The following is a 27,282-nucleotide window of genomic DNA, read 5'->3' as shown; positions in this document are numbered from 1 at the left end:
TCTGATGACAATGACCTTTAGCTGAATGTTTGGGGTGTGCAGTGGCCCTTCAAGGTTTAGCTGGTGTTTGGGGCTTTGATGGGTTTAGCTGGTGTTTAGGGGTCTGATGGGTTTAGCTGGTGTTTGGGGGTCTGATGGGTTTAGCTGGTGTTTGGTGGTCTGATGGTTTTTGCTGGTGTTTGGGGGTCTGATGGGTTTAGCTGGTGTTTGGGGGTCTGATGGGAATAGCTGGTGTTTGGGGCTCTGATGGGTTTTGCTGGTGTTTGGGGTCTGATGGGTTTTGCTGGTGTTTGGGGGTCTGATGGGTTTAGCTGGTGTTTGCGGTCTGATGGGTTTTGCTGGTGTTTGGGGCTCTGGTGGGTTTAGCTGGTGTTTGGGGTCTGACCGGTTTTATAAAGAAATGTACAGCACAGGAACAGGCTATTTGGTCCTCCACGCCCGTGCTGATCATAGTGCCCTAATTAAACCAAAAAAAAACGTTTCTGCCTTTACTCAGACCGGATCCCTCTATTCCGTCCCTATTTATGTAACCATCCAGAGGCCTCTTAAATGTTGCCAATGTGCCTGCTTCCACCACCTCCTCTGGCAGTGCGTTCCAGGCACCCACCACATTCTGCGTGAAAAACGTACCTCATACATCTCCCTTAAACTTTCCCCCTCTGACCTTGGACTTGTGCCCCCTTATAATTGACACTTACACCCTAGAAAAAGCCAGACTTACTGGCCTATAATTTCATGGATTACCCTGCTTCGTTGCTTAAACAAGGGAACAACATTGACTATTCTCCAGTTGTCTGGAACCTCAAAGGTTGGTGAAGATATTGGTTTTTCTGGTGTTTGGGGACTGATGGGTTTTGCTGGTGTTTGGGGACTGATGGGGTTTGCTGGTGTTTGGGTGGAAGGTTGAATGAAAGTCGTTTTCTGATTGAGAGCAAGGCCATTCAGCCCACTGTGTCACTGCCTGTTAATGAAGAAATCCCCAGCCTAATCTCACCTTCCTGTACTCGGTCTGTAGCTCTGTGGACCACAATTCTTCAAGTAACTGTCCAAGAATTGATTAGACATGGTGAGAATTTCTGCTTCTACCATCCTTTCAGACAGTGAGTCCCGGGTCCCTCCCACCCTCTGGGTGAAAAACTCTTTGCTCATTTCCCGCTGATCATTCTAACAATAACTTTAACTGTGTGTCCTCTGGTTTTTGACCCTTCTGCTAAGCTAAATGTGTCATCTCTATTTACCATGGCTCCTCATAATTATATCCACCTCAATTAAATCTCCCTCAGCTTCCTCTATTCTACAGAATCCTATTCCAGCCTATCCGCTCTTTCCTCACAGTGAACATTCTCCAGTCCTGTCCACATTAAACACTCTCCTCTGCATTTTCTCCAATACAATCACGTCTTTTGTGTAATGTGCTGACCAGACTGTTTGCAATGCTTCAGCTGTCGTCTATCTGGTGTTGTTTACAATTCTAGCAAAACCACTCTGCTCTGTGCCTTGGCTAATAAAGGGAACTTGTTATTTTCCTTCTTAACCACATTAACTACCTGTCCTGGTATCTTTCCCAATCTGTGGATATACACTCCCAGATCTGTGGATATACACTCCCATTTATTGGGGATTCCCTTTGCCTTGTTGAACCTCCCGAAATCCATCATCTCTCATTGCTCCGGATTGAATTCCATTTTCCACTGTTCTTCCCAACAGACCATCTCTATCTTCCTGCAGTATGAAGCTTTCCTCCTGACTGTCATCCACACGGACAATATTTGTATATCTATAAATTTTTTTATTATTTCATTTGGATTTCAATCATTTAATCTCTGCTTTTCTAAATAAAGGTTTGTACTCGTTCTCAAATTCCAATAATTGTGCTCCTCCCGATGTTAAGCTAACTGTCTCTATCTGTTCAGCCTTCAATTCTCTTCCACCACTCCTGGAGCCAGAGAGCGATGATAATGATCGAATTTCCTGCAATTTCTTCCCTGCTTCTTTTAACAACCTTGAGACTTTTCCCATTTCAAAAACATCAAACCCATTAATAGTTGCTCTTTTGCAGTGTTTATCCCATGCCATCATTCACACTCCTCTTCCTGAACTACATCATTGTATTATCATCGGCTCCCTGATTTCTGAAGACAGATGTGAATTATTCATTCAGAACCTTTCCCCATTCTCTTCGTCACACAGGTTAGCATTTTGGTCTCCGATAGACCCGACTCTTTCCTTTGTTACCCTCTTAATCTTTATGTATTTATAAATCATGGTTGGATGTTCCTTGATATTAATTGCATGTGTTTTTTTCCACGCTCCCTATTTGGTTTCCCAATTTCTATTTTAATTTCACCCCTACACTTCCTGAACTCTTCCAGCTTTCTCCAGTTTTAGGTGTCAGGGTTGTGATGGGTTTTGTTGGGGGTGTTCTGTGTCTTCTGGGTTTTCCTCTTCCGGTAACTATGGATTTTTTTCTCTCCCCCAGTGATCTGCAGTGTCCTGATCAGTAATCCAGAGAAATCAGTGGGAGGAACGGATGAGACACTCAGGGAAGCTTTAATTTTCTCGAGGTGACAGCCAGTGATTGACGGACTGATGGCGGATCTACATATGAGACTGTGTAAATTAAACTGTAAATGTCCATGGTTTCTTTACTGGGGCTGGATTTTTAACCTGCACAGCCCCTCGGAATCATGTGCACTGCTTTCACTGAGAGGTGGAGTGAGTGATCTGATTCCCAGCACCACCCCTGGTGTCAGTGTCTTGTTAATCACATTGACATTTCAAACATTAACATCACAACTGCATTGTTAGTGCTTAATGATAATTAGATTGTTAATGGTTAAATACAATCCCATGTTCAATGACAATCATGGCTAATATTTAATTAGAATCATTATTAATATTTAATAATAATAACATGGTTAATGATTAAACACAATCCCATGTTTAATGACAATCAGATGGTTAATATTTAATCACAATCACATTGTTAATATTCAATGATAATCAAATGGTTAATGTTTAATCGCGATCATATTAAAGTTTAATAATAATCACATGGTTAAGATGGAATGGCAATCACATTTTTAAGGTTTGGTTACAATTCCATTATAAATTGGTGATGGGTATTTCTACATTAAAAATGGGGATAGCTGGGACACTGGTCGGGAATAGTTGTGTTGACTGTAAACTCAATAAACTCTCTGGTAAAGAAAGCAGCTGTGTCTTAGTTTTGACTTCTCCAACTGGCATGGGAGGGAGGTTCTGGGAGAGAGGGGATTCATGAACAAAGACACCCAGGTCCCTCTGCCCAGATTTTAAATCTGCTTTCCTTTTCGATAATAATTTGCCTTTCTACTTTGTCTGCCAAAATGGATAGCCTTACACTTATCCCAATGAAACTCCATCTGCCAAATTATGACCTATTCTCCGAGCCAATCTGTATCCATCTGTAAAATCCTTATATCCTCTTCACTGCCTGCTTTCCCACCTATTTTAGCATCATCCAAAAATTTTGCTATGTTACACTCTGTCCCTGCATTTATAGAGATTGTAAACAGTTGAGGTCTGAGGACTGACCCCTGCGGCACCCCACGAGTTACTTTTCGCCAGCCAGAGAAGGACCCATTTATCCCGACCCTGTGTTTTCTGTCAGTCAGCCAATCCTCAATCCAATCCAATACTCTACCCCCAATCCTCTGCAATCTCACCTTCTGGATCAGTCTTTTATACTTCACCTTGGCAAATGCCTTCTGGAAGTCAAGATATGCCATATCCAGTTTCCCTGTTATCCACTTTGCTGGTTATGTTCTCAAAGAACAAAGAACAAAGAACAATACAGCACAGGAACAGGCCCTTCGGCCCTCCAAGCCCGCGCCGCTCCCCGGTCCAGGATTGAATCCTGAATCCAGGATCCCCGCCCAATTTTCCAGCCTATCGACATACTTATATCCTATCCACCGAGCTGTCCCTCACAGCTACGATGCTTTGTTCATCACAACCTATTAGCTCACCCCCACCCCCCCATTCCAGACCATGTGATCTCCTGGGAGAGGCGAAAACCCAGAGGGAAAACCCCAGGGCCAATATGGGGAAAAAAAATCTGGGAAATTCCTCTCCGACCCCCTGAGGCGATCGAAACGAGTCCAGGAGATCACACTGGCCCTGATCGGAAAATGCTTCCCAACCCTATTCATTTCCACTTCCACGAACACCATCTGAATTCCCTGCACTCAAGCAAGCTTGTCCAGCATGACTTTCCCTTCATAAAACCATGCTGACAATGGTGGATTGAGCTTTGTTTTTCCAAATGTTCAGTCACCTCCTCCGCAATGATTAATTTCAGCAACTTCCCCACCACAGAGGTCAAGTTAACCGGCTTATAGTTTCCTACTTTTTGCCTCTCTCCCTTTTTGAATAGGGGGTTCACGTTAAAAGTATTGAGGGAGTACTCAACTGTCAGAGCATCAGTACTAAGGGAGTGCTGCACTTTGAGGGTCACTGCTCTGGGAGTGCCACGTTGACTGAAGGTCAGTATTGAGGGAGTGCTGCACTGTCCGAGGGTCAGTAGTGTGGGAGTGGTTCATTGTCAGAGGGTCATCGCTGAGGGAGTTCTGCACTGTGCAAACATCAGCACTGAGAGAGCACTGCACTGTCCAAGGGTTAGTACTGAGGGAGTGCTGCACTATCCGAGGGGCAGTACTGAACTGTCCGAGGATCATTACTTCGGGAGTTCTGCACTATGCGGGAGTCAGTACTCGGGCCGCCGTACTGTCGGCGAAGCAGTACTGAGTGAGAGCTGCATTGCCGGAGGGGCACTACAGAGGGAGAGCTGCACTGTCGAGGATCAGCTGAGATGGAACGTTGCACTGCCAGAGGGTCAGTACTGTGGTAACACTGCACTGTGCCAGGGTCAGTAATGTAGAAATGCTGCACTGTGCCAGGGTCAGTACTGAGGGAGAGCTGCCCTGCCAGAGGGGCAGTTCTTGGGGATTGCTGCACTGTTAGAGGGGCAGTAAAGAGAGAGCAACTCCAGACTGGGCATCCAGAAGGTGTTCTGGGTGGCACGGTAACACAGTGGTTAGCACTGCTGCTTCACAGCTCCAGGGACCTGGGTTCGATTCCCGGCTTGGGTCGCTTTCTGTGTGGAGTTTGCACATTCTCCTCGTGTCTGCGTGGGTTTCCTCCGGGTGCTCCGGTTTCCTCCCACAGTCCAAAGATGTGCGGGTTCGGTTGATTGGTCATGCTAAAATTGCCCTTAGTGTCCTGGGATGCGTAGGTTAGAGGGATTAGTGGGTAAATATATAGGGATGTGGGGGTGGGGCCTGGGTGGGATTGTGGTCGGTGCAGACTCGATGGGCCGAATGGCCTCTTTCTGTGCTGTAGGGTTTCTATGATCTATGATCAGCAGCAGCAGAATTGTACTCAGCCACAATCTGTAACCTCATGGCCTATATCCCTCTTCCTTTACTCAGACCATATCTTCCTGTTCCTGTTCACGTATCCATCCAGATATTTCTTAAATGTTGCTAACGTGCTTGCTTCCACTACTTCCTCTGGCAGCTCGTTCCAGACACCAGAACTCTCTGCATGAAACACTTCAATCGCACATCTCCCTTAAATCTTCCCCCTCTCACCTTGAAGCTCTGCCCCCTTGTAATTGACACTTGCCCCCGAGGAAAAAGCCTCTGACTGTCCACCCTCTCTATTCCTCACATAATTTTGAAGACCTCTATCAGTTCTCCCCTCATCCTCCATCTTGCCAGTTAAAACCATCATAGTTTATTCAAACTCTCCTCATAGCCAACACCCTCAAGACCAGGCCACATCCTGGTGAACATTCTTTGCACTCTCTCCAAAGCTGCGACTTCCTTCTGGTAGTGCGGTGACCAGAACAGCACGCAATGCTCCCAATGCGGCCTAACCAAGGTTTTATATCGCTGCAACATGATTTCCCAACTCTTGTACTCAATGTCCCAGCTGATGAAGGCGAGCAGGCCATATTCCTTCTTAATCACCTTGCCCTCCTGTGTTGCCACCTTTAGAGAACTGTGGACCTGCACGCCCAGATCCCTCTGTATGTTAATGTTCCGAAGGGTTCTGCCATTTACAGTATAATTTACACCTAAATTTGATCCTTCAAAATGCATGAAAACAAAATCCACCAAATAGTGGTGGAGGAAAAGACTCACAAATATCCCCATCCTCAATGACTGGGGAATCCAGTACATCAGTGCAAAAGATCAGTGTTTGTAACAATCTTCAGCCAGAGTTGCTGAGTAAATTATCCATCTTGGCCTCCTCCAGAAGCCCCAGCAGATACCAATCTTCAGCCAGTCTTCAATTCACTCCACACAATATCAACAAATGGCTGAAGGCACTGGATGCTGCAAAAGCTATCGGCCTTGACATATTCCAGTCATAGTACTTCATTCCACTCTTGATCATCAGTAAAGTGATGGGAGGGGGTCATCAACAATGCTATCAACTGGAACTTAGGAATAAACATGGACAAAAGGGCTGAACTCCAGGGGGGAGGTAAGAATAACCTCCCTTGACATCAAGGCAGCATTTGATGGATTGTGACTTCAAGCAGCCCCAGCAAAATTGGAATCATTGGGAATCAGGCGGAAAACTCTCTGCTGATTGGATTCATACCGAGCTCAAAGGAAAATTTTTCTGGTGATTCCATGTCAATCATCTCAGCTCCAGGACATCAGTACAGGAGTTCCTCAGAATAGTGTCCCAGGCCCTACCATCATCAGCTGCTTTGTCAATGACCTTCATCAATGACCTTCCTTCCATCTTAAGGTCAGAAGTGGGAATGTTCACTTTTCTTGAGTCACCAGATACTGAAGCAATCCATGTCCAAATGCAGCAAGACCTGGACAATACCCTGGCTTGGGCTGACAATTGGCAAGTAACATTGGTGCCACACAAGTGCCAGGCAATGACCCATCTCCAGCAAGAGAGGATCTAACCATCATCCCTTGACATTCAACCATCACTTAATCCCCCACTATCAACATCCTGGGAGTTACCACTGATCAGAAACTGAACTGGACTAGACATATAAATACTGTCACTGCCAGAGCAGGTCAGAGGTGAACAACTCAAGCTCCTGACTCCCAACAACGTGTGCATGCTCTACAAGGAACAAGTCAGGAATGTGATGGAATACTCTCCAATTGCCTGGATGAGCGCCGGTCCAACAACACTCAAGAAGCTCCAGGACAAAGCAGTCTGCTTGATCGACACCCCTTCCACAAACATTCAGTTCCTCTCCCACCGGTATAGTGAGGGCCACGTGAGGCATCTACAAGATAATTGCAGGAACTCATCAAGGTTCCTTAGGCAGCACCTTCCAAATACTCGATGAGTCCAAAGGAATAGAATGTCATCGATGTATCTAGTGTAAAGCATCGATGACATTTTCTTCCTTTGTACTCATGGTGAACAATCACTGAAACAACTCTATGATGACATCAAAAAGTTCCATCCCACCATCAGACTCACCATTGACTACGCTCCGGAATCGGTTGCATTCTTGGACACACGCATCTCCGTTCAGGACGGTCACCTCAGCACCTCACTGTACCGCAAGCCCACGGATAACCTCACGATGCTCCACTTCTCCAGCTTCCATCCTAAACATGTTAAAGAAGCCATCCCCTACGGACAAGCCCTCCGAATACACAGGATCTGCTCGGGTGAGGAGGATCGCAACAGACACCTCCAGACGCTGAAAGATGCCCTCATAAGAACAGGATATGGCGCTTGACTCATCGATCGACAGTTCCGACGCGCCACAGCCAAAAACCGCACCGACCTCCTCAGAAGACAAACACGGGACACGCTGGACAGAGTACCCTTCATCGTCCAGTACTTCCCCGGAGCGGAAAAGCTATGATATCTTCTCCGGAGCCTTCAACATGTCATTGATGAAGACGAACATCTCGCCAAGGCCATCCCCATATCCCCACATTTTGCCTTCAAACAACCGCACAACCTCAAACAGACCGTTGTCCGCAGCAAACTACCCAGCCTTCAGGAGAACAGTGACCACGACACCACACAACCCTGCCACAGCAACCTCTGCAAGACGTGCCGGATCATCGACATGGATGCCATCATCTCACGCGAGAACACCATCCACCAGGTACACGGTACATACTCTTGCAACTCGGCCAACGTTGTCCATCTGTTACGCTGCAGGAAAGGATGTCCTGAGGCATGGTACATTGGGGAAACCATGCAGACGCTACGACAATGAATGAATGAACACCGCTCGACAATCACCAGGCAAGAGTGTTCTTTTCCTGTTGGGGAGCACGTCAGCGGTCACGGGCATTCAGCCTCTGATCTCCGGGTAAGCGTTCTCCAAGGCGGCCTTCGCGACACACGACAGCGCAGAGTCGCTGAGCAGAGACTGATAGCCAGGTTCCGCACACATGAGGATGGCCTCAACTGGGATATTGGGTTTATGTCACACTATCTGTAACCCCCACAACTTGCCTGGATGTGCAAAATCTCACTTGCTGTCCTGTCTGAAGACAGTACACATCTCTTTAACCTGTGCTTAATGCTCCCTCCACTCACATTGTCTGTATCTTTAAGATTTGATTAGTTGTAAAGGCTCACATTCCAATCATTATTCATGTAAATTGAGTTTGTGTCTTTGTGTCCTGTTTGTGATCAGAACTCCCACCCACCTGATGAAGGAACAGCCTGTTCCGAAAGCTCGTGGCTTTTGCGACCAAATAAACCTGTTGGACTTTAACCTGGTGTTGTTCGACTTCTTACTGTGTTTATCCCAGTCCAACGCCGGCATCTCCATATCATATTGCAGTAGTACAGATCATGGTGTATCCTGAGATATTCTCGCTGGACAAATCCCAGTGAATCCTGGGTTATTGCAGCCTCATCTTGCAGCCTGTCAGGCCCTGGTGTATCCTGGGATATTACAGGAGGTTGGGCACCGTGGAATATCAGAGGATGGAGAGAGCCTGGTGTATCCAAGAAACAATGCTTTTCACTGTGTACCAATACACGTGACAATAATAAATCAAATCAAATATTACAGTAGGACCGGACCCAGTGCATCCTGGAAGTTTACTTCAGTCAGATTAAGATCAGTATTCAGAAAAATAATGGAATTCCTTCTATCGAAGACAATTCATGAAAATCTAGAATCAAATACTATAACAATGAATATTCAGCATGGATTTTGAAATGGAAAATCTTGTTTTACTCCACTTAGTAGATTTTTTGAGGATGTAACAAAGGGAATCGACAATGAAAATGTAATAGATATAATATCATATAATTTTTTTAATGTAATAGAAAAGGGGGTTCGTGATGGACTGATTGACAAGGTGAAAGCATGTGGAGTTAGGGGATGAGTGACAGAATGGATCACTCGCTGACTTTGGGCCATAAAGCAGAGAGTGTGAGGAAAGGGTGTTTCAGAGTTACAGAAAGTGGTAAATGGTGTTCCACAAGGATCAGTGCTGGGATCACCGCTGTTCACAACTTACACTCTCTAACTTGGATATTGGAATCAAAAACACCATTTCTTAATTTGCAGATAACACCAAATTGGGGGAATTATTTGATATTGAGGAGAACTGGAATAAATTAAAAGGACATGAATAAACTTCAGCAAATAGTTGGTAAATAAAGTTCAGCACAGATAAACATGAGGTATTTTTCAGTTAACGATGAATAGGGAGGGTTGAGGAACAAAGGGATCTTGATGTACAAACACACCAATCAGTAAACATAGAGTTACAGGTTAGACAATAAACAAAATACAATCGAAAACCAGGTTTGATTTCTCGAGGGATAGAATTGTAAATCAGGGATTTTATTGCTAAACCTGTATCAAACCTTGGTTAAACCACATTTAAAGACCGTGTGCAGTTCCGGTCACCATTTCACACAAAGAATATAGAGTCAGGGGAGAGAGTGTGGAGAAGATTTACAGAGATGATTCCAGAAATGAGTGGGTGGAAATCTCAGGGAAGGATTGACCGGCTGGGTCTCTGCTCTCGGGAAAACAGAAGGCTGAGGGTTGATCTAATCGAGGATTTAAAATTAGGGAAGTTTTTTTTATGGGGCGGACACATTGAGAGTGTTTCTCTTGTAGGAAGAGCATATCCAGTGGCCATCAATACAAGAAACCCAATGGGGAATTCATGAGAAACCTCTTCACCCAAAGAGTGATGAGAATGTGGAGCTCGCTGCCACAGGGAGTGGCTGAACTGAACAGTATAGTTTAAGGGGAGGATAGACAAGCAAATGAGGGAGAAGGGAATAGAGTTAAAATGGTCGAATTAGATGAGGAATGATGGGAGGAGGCTCAAGTGGAACATAAATACCAGCATCAACTGGATGGGCCGAAAGGCCATTTTCTATGTCACATATCCTGTGATTCCTGATTCACTCTCACTCTGATTCACTCTCACATTTCTCTTTCTTTCTCTCTGATTCACTCTCTCATTCTGTCTCTCTGATCTTTCTGTCTCTCATTCTCTCTCTTCCTCACTCTGAGTTGCTCATCCTCTCTCTCATTCTCTCCCACTCGCTCACATTCTATTTCACTCTGATTCTCACTTTTCCCTCTCCCTGATTCACACAGTCTCTCTGATTCTCTCTCTGATTCTCACTTTCCCCCTCCCTGATTCACTCAGTCTCTCTGATTCTCTCTCTGAATCTCACTTTTCCCTCTCCCTGATTCACTCAGTCTCTCTGATTCTCTCTCTCTAACAGAACCAAAGTCTCGCTCCCAGGTTGCTGTTACTGTCGGGATTGTGGTCGGGGTCCTCGTGCTCATCGCTCTCATCATTGTGGCTGTCGTCATCTACAACAAGAAAGGCAGGAATTGGAGGGAAAAGAGCGGTTGGTGAACTGTAGTGGATCCAGGCAGTCCGGGAGGCTGGAATTGATTCGTGCCATGACTAGCCTTTCGAATCATTTCATAATGATGGATGTCAGAGCCACCGGATGACAGCTCACTGGAGGGAGGGATTCTGGGAGAGTATTCCAGGGTGGCGGTGGCTCAGGCTGTGGGTCTCAGGTTGGTGTGGGGGCGGGGAGGGGGGGGGCAGTAAGGGGCTCATGATAAAGGGGGAGTGTCTGAGAATTGTGCGAGGGGTCTCAAATTGGATGAGGAGTTCAGGCTATCAGTGAGGGCTCAGCAAAGAGTGAGGGTCTAGGGACAGGACGGGAGTGAGGGTGCAGGGTCAGGGTGGGAGTGAGGGTCTTGTGTCAGGGTGGGAGTGAGGGTCCAGGATCAGGGTGGGAGTGAGGGTTCAGAATTGTGTTGTCGGGGCTCAGTGCGAGCGAGAGTTCCAGCCTCTGTCTCTGATTTTCTCTCAGTCTCGTCACTCACTGAACATTCCATGTTTTACAGGGAGAGGGAAGAGTGACTACAATCCTGCAAAGAGTAAGCTGATCATCAAACATTGTCCCTGTGCAACTGTGTACATCATTGTTCATTCTGTTTCAGATATAGTGTGTGTGTGTGTGCGCGTGCGTGCATCGTCTGTTTGTGTGTGGGTGTGCGGGCTTCTGTGTGTCGCCGTTAGTATGGGTGTGTGAGAACCTCTTCCTCTGTGTCTGTCTGTCTTTGTCTCTCTCATTCTCTCTTTATCATATCCACAGTCTCTGCCTCTGTCTCTCTGATAATGAACAAATTTTTAACACCTCTTCTTCCTTTAACAGCTTCTGACGGTGGGGATTCCTCATCCAGCTCCTCCATGCGTTCCTGAGGTATGAACTGTGTTGATAAATATTGGGAGCTGATCCTACTAACTGGGATATTCCCGCTGGATTTAACTGTACAATCTGGTGGGTGGGATGTGAGCTCAGTGTCTGTCTCTCGCTGTATAGTCACTAAAGAGCAGCTCATCCAATCCAACGCTGAGCTTTGAGACTGACCTTCTGGAGACGGCTGCTCCTGTACAGTCTGAGGGTGGAGACATTGTGGGTGTTGACGTTTAGAGACATTCGGAAACATCTCAGCCTGGACAGCCTCCTCTCAGCTGCTCAATTTCCTGAAGAAATCTGTAACTCCCAGATTTTCCCTGAAGTTGGTCACTGAGCTTCCACAGGATTTAATATTAGTCGTGTTTTGTGATGAGTTCTGATCATTAGCTGGATGTTTGGGGTGTGGAGTAGAATTTAGGAGTTAAGCTGGTGTTTGGGGCTCTGATGGGTTTAGCTGGTGTTTGGGGCTCTGATGGGTTTTGCTGGTGTTTGGGGCTCTGATGGGTTTAGCTGGTGTTTGGGGCTCTGATGGGTTTTGCTGGTGCTTGGGGGTGTGATGGGTTTCGCTGGTGTTTGGGGGTCTGCTGGGTTTAGCTGGTGTTTGGGGCTCTGATGGGTTTTGCTGGTGTTTGGGGGTGTGATGGGTTTAGCTGGTGTTTGGGGCTCTGATGGGTTTAGCTGGTGTTTGGGGCTCTGATGGGTTTTGCTGGTGCTTGGGGGTGTGATGGGTTTCGCTGGTGTTTGGGGGTCTGCTGGGTTTAGCTGGTGTTTGGGGCTCTGATGGGTTTTGCTGGTGTTTGGGGGTGTGATGGGTTTAGCTGGTGTTTGGGGCTCTGATGGGTTTAGCTGGTGTTTGGGGCTCTGATGGGTTTTGCTGGTGTTTGTGGTCATAGAGTCATAGAGGTTTACAGCATGGAAACAGGCCCTTCGGCCCAACTTGTCCATGCCGCCCTTATTTTTAAAAAAAATCCCTAAACTAATCCCAATTGCCCGCATTTGGCCCATATCCCTCTATACCCGTCGTACCCATGTAACTATCTAAATGCTTTTTAAAAGATAAAATTGTACCCGCCTCTACTACTATCTCTGGCAGCTTGTTCCAGACACTCACCACCCTCTGTGTGAAAAAAATTGCACCTCTGGACACTTTTGTATCTCTCCCCTCTCACCTTAAACCTATGCCCTCTAGTTTTAGACTCCCCTACCTTTGGGAAAAGATATTGACTATCTACCTTGTCTATGCCCCTCATTATTTTATAGACCTCTATAAGGTCACCCCTCAGCCTCCTACACTCCAGAGAAAAAAGTCCCAGTCTATTCAGCCTCTCCTCATAACTCAATCCATCAAGTCCCGGTACCATCCTAGTAAATCTTTTCGGCACTCTTTCTAGTTTAATAATATCCTTTCTATAATAGGGTCACCAGAATTGCATTCAGCATTCCAAGTGTGGCCTTCCCAATTCCTTGTACAACTTCAACAAGACGTTCCAACACCTGTATTCAATGTTCTGACCAATGAACCCAAGCATGCTGAATGCCTTCTTCACCGCTCTGTCCACCTGTGACTCCACTTTCAAGGAGCTATGAACATGTACCCCGAGATCTCTTTGTTCTGTAACTCTCCCCAATGCCCGACCATTAACTGAGTAACTCCTGCCCTGGTTTAATCTACCAAAATGCATCACCTCGCAGTTGTCTAAATTAAACTCCATCTGCCATTCGTCAGCCCACTGGCCCAATTGATCAAGATCACGCTGCAATTGGAGATAACCTTCCTCACTGTCCACCATGCCACATATCTTGGTCTGATGGGTTTTGCTCGTGTTTGGGGTCTGCTGGGTTTAGCTGGTGTTTGGAGGTCTGATGGGATTTGCTGGTGGTGTGTGGTTGGAATGTTGAAGGATAGAATAGTTATGATTGAGAGTGAGGCCATTCAGCCCATCATATCCCTTCCTGTTCATGAAGAAATCTCCCGCTTAATCTCACCTCCTGTACTCGATCTGTAGCTCTGTGGATCACAGCTCTTCAACTCGACGTCCAAGAATTGATTCAATGTGGTGAGTGTTTCTGCGTCTACCATCCTTTCAGACAGTGCTTCAGCTGTCGTCTGTCTGGTGTTGTTACAATTCTAGCAAAACCATTCTGCTGTCTGTCTCAACTGATGAAAGAAAAGCATGTTATGTACCTTCTTTACCATGTAATTAACCTGTCCTGAAAACTTTCCCAACCTGTGGACACGCACTCCTGGATCCCTCTGTTCCTCCACATTACTCATTATCCTCCCAGTTATTGGGGATTCCCTTTGCCTTGTTCATCCTCCCGAAATCCATCACCTCTCCGGACTGAATTCCATTTTCCAATGTTCTTCCCAACTGCCCAGGCCATCTCTATCTTCCTGCAATCTGAAGCTTTCCTCTTCACTGACACCCACACTGATAATATTTGTACCTCTGTAAACTTCTTTATCATTCCCGCTGCATTTGAATCTGAATGATTCACATGAACTACAAAAAGTGAGGGTGTGAGTGCTGGGTCCTGTGGAACCCCCACTGGTAACAAGAAGTCTTGTTTAGGTCTGAGAAGTCTCTCAACATCAGGTTAAAATCCAATTCGGAATCACGAGCTTTCGGAGAACTGCTCCTTCGTCAGATGAGTGATGGTCAGTCCAACGCCGGCATCTCCACATCATGGACATCATTCTAGTCGCAATCAACCCCTTACCCCTTTGCTTCCTGCCACTGAGCTAATTTGGGGTCTGATTTGTCAATGTCTCTTGGATCCCGATGAGTTTTACATTTCTGACCAGCCTGCCATGTGGGACCTTGTCCAAAGCATTATTAAAATGCATGTTGACCATGTCCACCTCACTGCCCTCATCAACCCTCCTTCTCACCTCTTCCAAATTTTCAGTCAGAAAGCTTGAGATGAGCTCCCCTTAAATCCACGCTAACTTTCCTCGACTAATCTGTGCCTTTCTCAATGAAGGTTTGTACCGTTCCCCATAATTGGTTCCAACAATGTTCCCACTGCCGAAGTTACACTAACTGGTGTATAATTACTCAGATTGCCTCTTCTCTTTTCAATCCATGGTGTAATGTTGGCAGTCCTTTAATCTTCTTCCACACTCCTACAGCCCGGGAGGAATGATTCTGATGATCAGAGCCTCTGCAATTCCCTCCTTTGCTTCTTTTAACCCGGTGATTTACCATCTTTCAAAGTTATAAAATCCGTGAATACATCATCTCTTACAATGTTTATCTGATGCAGTAATTCACACACTTCTTCTTTAACTGCAATGTCAGCATTGCTCCCTGTTTCCCAAAGACAGTGGCAATGTATTTATTCACAACCTCAACACATTCTCCCTCCTCTCTCACAGATTATCTTATTGGTGTCCACCAGGCCTTACTCTTTCCTTATCTTTTTCTCTTCAGGTACTTAAAGAACATCCTTGGAGTTTCCTTGATTTTTCTTGCCAGTATTTTGTCGTGCCCCCTGTCCTTTCCCAGTATTCCTCTCTCAGTATCTCTTCCAGGTTTCTGCATTATTAGGCGTGAGAGGTCTGATGGATTTTGCTGCTGTTTTTTGTGGGGGTCTGATGGTTTTTGTTTGGGTGTGTTCCAGCTCTGCTGGCTTTGCCTCAGTTTTTCTTTCTCATCCCCAGTGCCCTCCAGTGTATTCTGGGGTTTGTAATCCAGGAACACCAGTTCCCCAGAACAGCAGCAGGAGAGGATGAGAGAATGAGGGAAGATGTGATTTCATCAAGGTGACAGCGACCGACTGATTCAAGCTCCACATTTGTGATTCTGTTTAAATGGAACTGTGATGATGGTTTGGAAGTAATTACTATATCCGGAGCTGCACTTTCTAAGCTATTCTGATCTGAGCTGTTTATTCTGATGTGGAGATGCCGGCGTTGGACTGGGGTAAACACAGTAAGAAGTTTAACAACACCAGGTTAAAGTCCAACAGGTTTATTTGGTAGCAAAAGACACATAAGCTTTCGGAGCTCCAAGCCCCTTCTTCAGGTGAGTGGGAATTCTGTTCACAAACAGGGCATATAAAGACACAAACTCAATTTACATGAATAATGGTTGGAATGCGAATACTTACAGCTAATCAAGTCTTTAAGAAACAAAACAACGTGAGTGGAGAGAGCATAAAGTCAGGCTAAAAAGATGTGTATTGTCTCCAGACAAGACAGCCAGTGAAACTCTGCAGGTCCAGGCCACTGTGGGGGTTACAGATAGTGTGACATGAACCCAATATCCCGGTTGAGGCCGTCCTCGTGTGTGCGGAACTTGGCTATCAGTTTCTGCTCAGCGACTCTGCGCCGTCGTGTGTCGCGAAGGCCGCCTTGGAGAACGCTTAGCGGACAATGGTCTGTTTGAGGATGTGCGGTTGTTTGAAGGCAAGAAGTGGGGGTGTGGGGATGGCCTTGGCGAGATGTTCGTCTTCATCAGTGACATGTTGAAGGCTCCGGAGGAGATGCCGTAGCTTCTCCGCTCCGGGGAAGTACTGGACGACGAAGGGTACTCTGTCCACTGTGTCCCGTGTTTGTCTTCTGAGGAGGTCGGTGCGATTTTTCGCTGTGGGTCGTTGGAACTGTTGATCAGTGAGTCGAGCGCTATATCCTGTTCTTATGAGGGCATCTTTCAGTGTCTGGAGGTGTCTGTTGCGATCCTTGATGCCTTGATTGTCTTGATCTCACATTGAGCTCTCTCCACTCACATTGTTTTGTTTCTTAAAGACTTGATTAGCTGTAAGTATTCGCATTCCAACCATTATTCATGTAAATTGAGTCTGTGTCTTTATATGCCCTGTTTGTGAACAGAATTCCCACTCACCTGAAGAAGGGGCTTGGAGCTCCGAAAGCTTGTGTGGCTTTTGCTACCAAATAAACCTGTTGGACTTTAACCTGGTGTTGTTAAACTTCTTACTCTGCTTATTCTGCACAGACACTAGAGGACGATCTTATGAAAAACATTCTATGTCCAGAAAGAGCATGGAAATGGGAGAGTTTCTGATCCGTCTTTCAGGCGAATCCAAATCTACAATCTTATGCACTTGTTTCTCACCCTTGTAGGGGGGAAAGGGCAGGTCTTAAAGAACCAGAATGCTGCCTGAAAGCAGCAGAGGACACCATTGCGCATGTGCAGGTCCCTCTGCTCTGAGCGACAGAGTGACCCTGTCACTCAGCCTCTGCTGCTTTCACCAGACCTCCATAGCCTAAACACGGACCTCCCCAGCTGCCACGGCGGTCCGTGGCCTAATGCAACCCCTGATTGTCGGACCAATTGACCCCGCGACACCCTACATACCCGGACAGACCAAACCGCGCCTCTGGGACAGATTGAACCCCGTGACCACCGCCCCCCCCCCCCACCCCCGCCTGCCCAATTCGGACCCACTTTCCCAGTCTATCCCACCACCGATCGCAATGCAGTATCCCCCACTACTTCCCTCACTGATGGCAAATACTTAGTGGCAGTAGCCCCCCCACACCTCAAATTGCAAATGCATAGCGTGCAGCGCACCCCCCCCGCCCCCATCACCACAGGTTGGTCCCACCCCAGTAGAGCCCCCCTCCAAATAATCAGGCTCCACACCCTTCCCACTCCCACTGCCTGGTGGGCACTTCCAAGATACCAGGCTGGCACAGTCCGCAAGGCACTCCCCCCAACTTCTCGGGGTGGCTTCAATGGCTTCTGGATCCACTAGCGAGGCATCGGGTCTGGTCCCTGTTGTGATTCTTGCTGGAGAGAACCTCTCCCGTGAGGCCACAGAGACGAGAGCCCAGATGATTGCGCCGCGGGCTCGCTCATTTTGTTCAAAACAGGTTTTAAATGTAGTCAAGTATTTTATTCAGCCTCGCGCCGCAATGTGTGAGAAATCGGGAGCGAATCTCATATGTATTGAACTCATGAATTCCAATATCTTCTGTCCTTTCCTGATTTTTTCTTTTAATTTCTGTTATTCACTAGAGTGTGTTTATGTCACATCCCCCCTTCCCAAGCACTCTGTCTGGGGAAATAACAAACATCATTGAAATATCAGAGCCTTTGTATCAAACTGTCACCGCGATCTGACATTTGGAGCTGCAGATAAGTTTCCAATTCTTGTCACTGTTGGAAATATTGTTACACTTTGCAATATTGGACACAATTGTTACCTGTGTGTATGTGTGTGTGTGTGTTATTAAAACAACAGAAAAGGTTTATTCTGCTCGGAGCTGAATGGGTTAATTCTAAATTAGAACACGTTCGGTGAAGGAATTCACTGTCACCGCGATTTTAAAACGTGACTGGGTTACAATGTTCTCAGAGTAATGGCGGTTTCAGCAGAACAAAGATATTTCTTCAAGTCTTGTGGATTCACCAATTCAAACTGGATATTTCTGAATAAAAATCTTGGAGAAAAATGGATTAGAAGATAAAGTCCCAAATGTTCCGCAGGGTGAGTTTTATGAAGATTTTAAACACAAGAATAATCCATGAGCAATCGCCTTAAATTCAGCTCCTGAATTCGAAGTTACACCATCAAAGCTTTAAAAAAACGACCCCACTCTGACAGATGTGAAGTTGTATCTGGATTAGAAATCTCGCATGTTTCACACGTTTCAACAGAGTTTCATTGTAGCGGTAACAAGCTCACAGTTTAAAAACTTTTAAACTGTTCTCCCCCTTAAGACCGAACCATTTTCAGGAAAAAACATCAGAGTTGGAGCTGGTCTGAAGGAACAGCAATGCAGAGCATTCACACAGCCTTTCCTCATTCACGAACAGGGAGTTTACACACACACACATCTGTACACACAATTCTTTCTCACATCACTTCAAGTTTCACTCTGGATCTTTTCAACATTAAAAACGTGTCTTTTAAAAGGGGATGAAATAAATTCCATCACATCTTCTTTCTTCACTCATGTCGGTTGTTGAAATTAAGGGAAAACCACGTTTCACAAATAACAGAAAAGGAAACATTGAAGATTGTTACATTGAAACAACAGAGGGCGGAGTTTCCAACAGAGTGTGTTTCAATTCCAAAACTTCGACAAACTTCTTCAACTTCAAAATTATCGTACAATGGGCTAAATAGCCTGTCAACACCAGAACAATTCTGTAACTCCAAATGTCAAGGTGAGATAGTTAGCTTCACGAATGTTAGAGATGGCCATTGCCTGGCACTTGTGGGTGTGAATGTAATCTTCCACTTATCAGCCTGAGCCTAAATTTTGTTCACCTCTTGCATCACATAGAATCCACAGAATTCCTACAGTGCACAAAGAGGCCATTTAGCTCATCACCTCCATGCTGATTCTCCAAAAGAGCATCTTATCCAAACTGACAGTGAGCCAAGGCTGGAATTGAACCTGGGTCACTGGTACTGTGAGGCAGCAGCACTAACCACTGTGCCAACGTGTCACCCACATGGACACAGGTTGCTTCACATCCTTTAGATCTGTGCACAGAATGGAGGAATATTCATAAAGTAAAAGGAGCAGTTGTTTGTTTACAAATCAGGATATCCCTGAACATAAACAACCCGGTTGTTCACACAGTATTTTAAACTTTGTGAGTTTCTTTAATTTCTTTTTTCGAACCTGCTTCTGATATTCCACCAACCAGACATCAACAGCCCATTTCTGAAAAGCAGCGAGATCCATTTCTTCATCCTGATTCAATAATCTAATCTTTGGTCTCACATCTCCGTGATCTCTCACTATTTGTTTCTTCCTGTCGACTTTCTCCAAAACATTCCAATTTCCCTACTCTGATCCAAGCATCAAATCTCCAAATACTGTTTCTTTGTGCACCATTTTACCTTTCAATTTAACTCTGCCCGATCAACTCCTCACTTTTTCAAATCAATTCATTCCTGAACAAACACAGTAACGTTTCAAACAGGACTGGACAAGCTGTGTCCTGTTTGTATCCTGGGGGGAGGGGGAGGGGGAGGGATGATTCTCCCATCCCGCCACACTAATGTTTTGCACGGCGGGTTGAGAGAATTGCGTGTCGGTCGACTCACGGGATTCGGGCCTGTGTTCCGCCGTGCGCACATCTCCCAGCGTCAGATATGCAGCACCATCTGAGCCGTGAGGGAGGCCAGAGGGAGGTTAGTGATCAGGGTGGCCTGAGGGATCAGCCTGGGGGGTGTGCTGGGGAGGAGGTCTGCTGGGGTGGGGTTATCATCACTGCTGGAGGGGAGCATCAGCTGGAGGGGCAGCACTGCGAGGGTCCCGGGATAGCCAGTGATTGGGAGAATGACAGATCGGGGCTACTGCGCATGCGCAGAGTTCCGGAATTGTCAGCCTCCGGTGTGACTATGCCCCGCCCCCCTCGAGCTTTTAATGATATTCCCGATTGGGACCTCTGCATTGCACAGAGTGTGGGAGAGTCAAGTGTGAAGTTGCACTGAAAAAACTGGCGTGATTTGCACCAGTTTTCCCGCAAAGTCTAAACTTAGAACTTTTTTGGGAGAATTCCGGCCCTGAATTCTTCAATGGTATTTGGTGTCCAGTTACTCTTTGCATAATTTAACAAGAACAGGGTTTGATATCAGGACAGGACACTGCCCACAGGCTGAGAGGGACAGTAGCAGTACAGGACACAGCTCAGACTGAGAGGGACAGTATCAGTACAGGACACAGCTCACAGACTGAGAGGGACAGTATCAGTACAGGACACAGCTCAGACTGAGAGGGACAGTATCAGTACAGGACACAGCCCACAGAGTGAGAGGGACAGTATCAGTACAGGACACAGCTTAGACTGAGAGGGACAGTAGCAGTACAGGACACAGCTCAGACTGAGAGGGACAGTAGCAGTACAGGATGCAGTTGGGAGACACTCGCTTGGAAATTTTTTTCCATAGAATTCCCCTCCCAACCTGGTGAAGGAAGCACCATTTTGCTAGTCCCTCTGTGTGCAGTGATTTCGATCGATGATGGGTTGTGAGCAGGGAGTGCCGGGGTTAGATATTAACCCTCAGTCAGTAGAGAACATGAGGGGTAACAGCAGGAATAGATTCTTCATCCTCATGAGACTGTCCCATCATTCAACACAATCATGGCTCATCTTTTGCCTCATCTCAATTTCAGTCCTACTCTCTGGACACCTCCATTCCCTGGGACACCACAAATCTGTCTCTCTTCAATATCTTCAGTAATGAAGCATCCACAATTCTCTGGGGTAGAGAACCAAAGGTTCACAACCCTTTGAGTGAAGAAATTTCTCCTCATCTTAAATGATTCACTTCTTACCCTGAGGCTTTGCCCTCATGTTTTATTGCTCACCAACAGAAAGAATCTTTCACTATCGACCCTATCAAGCCCTGTCAGAGTCTAACCTTTTCCAGTGAGATTACCTCTCATTGTTCTAAACTCTAATGAAAAAGTCCCCAACCTGCTCAACTTTTCCTCATAAAACAAATCCCAATCATTCCAAATAAACATTCTCTGTGCATCTGCCAGAAAAACACTGACACAAATTACAGGTGTGGTGTTAACAATGGTGTGTACATTTGTCACAAGGCTGATTTATTCTGTTCTGTAATCCCTTTACAATAAAGACCAAAGTCCCATTTGCTTTTCTGGTTGTGCTTTAAAGGCATGGCACGGTGGCACATTGCTGCCTCACAGCACCAGGGACCTGGGTCCAATCCGAGTTTACATGACTCTATGTGGAGTTTGCACATTCTCCCTCTATGATTCTACCTGGAGGAGTTTCTGTGTTCCTTGTAGACTGCATACAAGTGACTCATTTTAAAAGTGTTCGGCTTTTCCATCCTTGATAGCAAAGTTGAATAGCCCCCACAGCTGTGTCCTCTGCCACATACAAGCAGTTTGAGTACTTTCCAACTATGTGAAACAGGAAGCCACATTTCAACTCAAAGACACAGTCATTATGCCATGTGTATTCACTGAACCCACAGACAAAACTGTTTGACTTCATTTCACCTGAATTAATAAGTCAATAAATGAGCCCTGATCTCAGAAGTACCCATACACAGAATCAGTTGTGGGCGGCATGATGGCAAGTGGTTAGCACAGCTGCCTCATAGCGCAAGAGTCCTGGATTCAATTCCGGCTTCGGGTCATTGTCTGTGCAGAGTTTGCACGTTCTCCCCGTGTCTGTGTGGGTTTTCTCCGGGTGCTCTGGTTTCCTCCCACAGTCTGAAAGACGTGCTGCTTAGGTGCATTGGCCATGCTAAATTCTCCCTCAGTGTACCCGAACATGCACCGCAGTGTGACAACTAGGGGATTTTCACTGGGACCTGGGTTCGATTCCCAGATTGGGTCACTGTCTGTGCGGAGTTTGCACATTCTCCTTGTGTCTGCGTGGGTTTCCTCTGGGTGCTCCGGTTTCTTCCCACAGTCCAAAGGTGTGCGGGTTAGGTTGATTGGCCGTGCTAAAATTGCTCCTTAGTGACCTGAGATGCGTAGGTTAGAGGGATTAGCGGGTAAATATGTAGGGATATGGGGTGGGATTGTGGTCGGTGCAGACTCGATGGGCCCGATGGCCTCTTTCTGCACTGTAGGGTTTCTGTGATTCTGTGATTTCACAGCAACTTCATTGCAGTGTTAATGTAAGCATACTTGTGACTAATAAATAACTTTAAAATAAACTTTAAAAAACATTTCAAATCTGCAGATATTTCAATAGGTCAGAGAGGCTGAGTGTGAGATTAATCCTGTGCTTGTCTCCGAAACAATATCACAAAGAGATGAGACTGCCTCTTTGATATAACTTTTTTTTAGGTAAGAAACAGACTTTACAAGGTTTCCTGGAACCAATACTTTGTTTGATCATCTGTGCCACACAGCCAAGACTCACTCTGACTCTGTCTCTCACTCTGCCCTCTCTTTATTTCTCCCTTGCACGGTGGAGCAAAGTGGGACGCTCTTAGTGAAGGCTGGACTTGCTTCAATGTAAAGGTCTCCTGGCAGGCTGGTTTAGCAAAGTGACATCTGTACGGACCAGTACGAATGCGCAGAAGGCCATATTGTGTTGGCAGGAGACACAGTGTGACCCCCACATCCACCCACATTACACTCCATCTCCCACCTTGCAGCCCATTTGATTTACTTCTCCACATCACTTTGCAGCTCTCTCCATGTCCTCCATACAGTTTGCGTTTCATAGAAACATAGAAAGGAGGAACAGGAGTAGGCCATTCAGCCCTTCAATCCTGCTCTGCCATTCATTATTATCATGGCTGATCTTCCAACTTAATAGCCTGATCCAGTCTCCCCCCATTGATCCCCTTCGCCCCTCCTTCTTGAAAATAAACAATGTTTTAACCTCAAAGGCTTGTTGTGGTAATGAATTCCACAGGCTTACCACTATCTGGGTGAAGATATTTCTCTTCATCTCAGTCCTCAATGGTTTACCTTTATCTTTAGAGGACAACCCATGGTCTGGACTCCCCCACCATCCTTCCTGCACCTGCTCTGTCTCTTCCTGTTACAATTTTATAGTTTCTATGAGATGCCCCTCATTCTTCTCAACTCCAGCAAATACAAGCCTGTTATGGTTGAGGTCAGAAACTAGAAAGGGTTTTATGGAGCTCGCCTGGATCATAAGTTTTGCATCATCAATTTGGCTCGGAAGAGCATGATAGGCTTCCCTTCAGATATGATTCAAATGACCCACTGGGGAGCTTTTATCAAACAAAGTTTATTTAAGAATATAGTTAATCTGTACAGTCAGAAAATTAGCAAGAACTCTCATCAATTACAGACAAGAAACAAAACAACCGCTATAATGTATAATCCTCAACAAATATATCTAATGTGTTCCAATCAAACCAATCCCATAGACAAAATACCCTGTTCACAGGGTTAACACAGCACAGTCTAATGCTCATGTGATACTGGACTTGAGTCCTTTGGACGAAGTCTGCAGTTCCCTGGATAGACTCGGAATAGTTTGGAGTCAGAACAGCTTCCACAAACACCAGGGACTCTCGGCAAGCCACCAACAGCAGATTTCTCCCCTTCAGAAAGGCTTTCAGCTAATGAGCAGAATTTTCAAAACTAGGGAGAGAGAGAGAGAGAGACTTTCAGCTTGCTGCCCCTTCTGAAACTCAACTCTAACTGCAGCCAAACAGAAAATGAAACCTTAAACTCATTGGAAAAAAAACTGTCCAAAAACACACGACCGTCCTCCCAGCAATGCAGGATCATAAAACAACCCAGAGTTAAAATAGACACACCCCATTTAAGCTATTGAAGCAGCTGTTCAAGAAGGGAACAAGAAAAAAGATGGAAAATTATAGGCCAATTAGCCTAACCTCAGTTGTTGGCAAAATTCTAGAATCCATCGTTAAGGATGAGATTTCTAAATTCTTGGAAGTGCAGGGTCGGATTAGGACAAGTCAGCATGGATTTAGTAAGGGGAGGTCGTGCCTGACAAACCTGTTAGAGTTCTTTGAAGAGATAACAAATAGGTTAGACCAAGGAGAGCCAATGGATGTTATCTATCTTGACTTCCAAAAGGCCTTTGACAAGGTGCCTCACGGGAGACTGCTGAGTAAAATAAGGGCCCATGGTATTCGAGGCGAGGTACTAACATGGATTGACGATTGGCTGTCAGACAGAAGGCAGAGAGTTGGGATAAAAGGTTCTTTCTCAGAATGGCAACTGGTGACAAGTGGTGTCCCGCAGGGTTCAGTGTTGGGGCCACAGCTGTTCTCTTTATATATTAACGATCTAGATGACGGGACTGGGGGCATTCTGGCCAAGTTTGCCGATGATACAAAGATAGGTGGAGGGGCAGGTAGTATTGAGGAGGTGGGGAGGCTGCAGAAAGATTTAGACAGTTTAGGAGAGTGGTCCAAGAAGTGGCTGATGAAATTCAACGTGGGCAAGTGCGAGGTCTTACACTTTGGAAAAAAGAATAGAGGCATGGACTATTTTCTAAACGGTGACAAAATTCATAATGCTAAAGTGCAAAGGGACTTGGGAGTCCTAGTCCAGGATTCTCTAAAGGTAAACTTGCAGGTTGAGTCCGTAATTAAGAAAGCAAATGTAATGTTGTCATTAATCTCAAGAGGCTTGGAATACAAAAGCAGGGATGTACTTCTGAGGCTTTATAAAGCACTGGTTAGGCCCCATTTGGAGTACTGTGAGCAATTTTGGGCCCCACACCTCAGGAAGGACATACTGGAGCGGGTCCAGCGGAGATTCACACGGATGATCCCAGGAATGGTAGGCCTGACATACGATGAACGTCTGAGGATCGTGGGATTATATTCATTGGAGTTTAGGAGGTTGAGGGGAGATCTAATAGAAACTTACAAGATAATGAACGGCTTAGATAGGATGGACGTAGGGAAGTTGTTTCCATTAGCAGGGGAGACTAGGACGCGGGGGCACAGCCTTAGAATAAAAGGGAGTCACTTTAGAACAGAGATAAGGAGAAATTTCTTCAGCCAGAGAGTGGTAGGTCTGTGGAATTCATTGCCACAGAGGGCTGTGGAGGCCGAGACGTTGAGCGTCTTCAAGACAGAAATTGATAAATTCTTGATTTCTCGAGGAATTAAGGGCTATGGGGAGAGAGCGGGTAAATGGAGTTGAAATCAACCATGATTGAATGGTGGAGTGGACTCGATGGGCCGAATGGCCTTACTTCCGCTCCTATGTCTTATGGTCTTATAAAAGGACATCTCCAATCAAACCAGCAGCAAATGACATCAGCTGAGGCTGCGAGCTGAGAAAATATTGAAGATGTAAGAGCTGCAGAGATCATGATTTTTTTAAAAAAGCTCTCTTGACTCTCCTCATTTCCACCGAACTTTGCAGCTGCTGCAAATTTAGATCCATCACAGTCTGTCTCTTGGTCTGAGTCACAAATAAAGATTGTAAATGACTGATTGTCCCAGCACTGATCCTAGTGACACTCCACTAGTCACAGTTGGCCAACTTGTAAATGCCCCATTTATGCCAAATCAATGTTTCCTGTCCATTAGCCAATCCCCTATTCATGCAAATACATTGCTCTCAACTTCTGTGCATTTAAAGAACAACAGATCGGGTCTCTAAGCAGAGACGGCCTTTAGAGGATAGGCTTTTTAAAATAAAGGATAAAGTTTGAAGGGGTTCAATGCTGTTGAGCTGGTGTTCCCTCATGTGAAGACCAGTGGATGTCTGGAGTTTCACACCAACAGAGCTCTGGCACGGAGGAGAATATGGATCTGGACCAATTCTTCCTGTTTCAGCTTTGCAGGTCCAAAATGCAGACAGGTTACACTCAGATGAGGATTCTCTGGCAGCAGGTTGCGAACCAGACACAATTTGAGGCAAGACAGAGAGAGAATCAGGTCGGGCCATCTCCATTTCTCAACTTATTCCCCAAAGAGACTGAGTTCAAAACCAACAGGTTCAAAACTTAAAGTCTGTCCCTCCAATGTGATTTCCAGATCATCACTAGCCTTTGCTTTTCCGTTTTATTCCCCATCAATTAAAGTGATTCCAGTTCAGAACAAACAAACATCTCTTCCTCAAGTACCACACAACTCAGGTGAAGGCAGGCTGGCTCCCTGTCCAAGGAGAACTTATGGCCTTCTTAAAAAAAAATGCAGGTCATTATCCATTACCCAGATAATGCAATGCCTTTCCACGTTTGTTTTTGGAAGATATGATTGTCCCAACACATTGAATTACTCCTACTGTCAGTCAGAAGTTTCTCATCTCCAATATTTCACCAAATTTCCTCTGCACCCTCTCCAAGGCCGCGACATCCTTCCTGAAACATTGTGACCAGAAGTGGACACAATGCTCCAGCTGGGATCTAACCAATAGTTCATTAATGTTCAGCGTGACCTTGTTGAAGTGGAAACTTTTCTGCTTCTTGACTGTGATAGAAAAACTCAACAATGTTAGTTCAGACAAAATAACAAGCCTTTATTTACGAAAAGACTGCATGCAGTTTTTGGCTGAAATTTGAGTTCAGAGAGCAGTTATTACAACATACTAGTTCTTCCCCAAGTCCGCGCTTACAGAAAGAAACAGTTCAGTATTTATACATAATCATTATCAGTTAGCGTGACCACAGCTTATTCAGGAATTCGATCATGAATAGAAGTATAAGCAATACCATTAATCATGTTATAACCTGTTGACCTCCCAGAACCTTTTGTCGCATCATTCATACCCTTATCTTGCCCATTGATGTAACAGACGAAGGTCGGTGATTTCCGTCATCCCTGACCTTATCTTGTTTTATTTACTCCTATAGTCTTAGGCTATGAGGAATCAATCTTATCGGGCCTTAGAGATCAGGAAATTGGAAGAGCTTGACCTTCACTGATCTCATTCACGTCATAAGTTATACGAAGTCAGCTTTATCAGATTTACACGGAGGTCAGTCATGTTTTTAGTTCTGCGGAGTCAGTCTTTCTTATATTGTACCAATTTTCCCATCATGCTATTCTTTAGTTCATACAATTCCACAACCTCCTTGCTTTTGTAATCTGTGCTTCTATTTATAAAGCAATGGGTTCCATATGCTT

General features: G+C 45.5%; 1 protein-coding gene across 1 annotated transcript in view; it reads left to right on the top strand.

The window, feature by feature from the left end:
• Nucleotides 1-27,282, top strand: part of LOC144496917 (popy class I histocompatibility antigen, alpha chain E-like) — an 820,139-nt gene that overhangs the window by 88,000 nt on the left and 704,857 nt on the right. Inside the window, exon 10 of the mRNA XM_078217534.1 lies at nucleotides 11,722-11,769. Coding sequence (XP_078073660.1) covers nucleotides 11,722-11,768 — 47 coding nt within the window. The 3' untranslated portion in view covers nucleotide 11,769. The remainder of the gene's footprint in view (nucleotides 1-11,721; nucleotides 11,770-27,282) is intronic.

This window comes from Mustelus asterias, chromosome 8 (genome assembly GCF_964213995.1).
Source record: "Mustelus asterias chromosome 8, sMusAst1.hap1.1, whole genome shotgun sequence".
NCBI lineage: Eukaryota > Metazoa > Chordata > Chondrichthyes > Carcharhiniformes > Triakidae > Mustelus > Mustelus asterias.
This window is presented reverse-complemented; position numbering and strand designations above follow the sequence as displayed.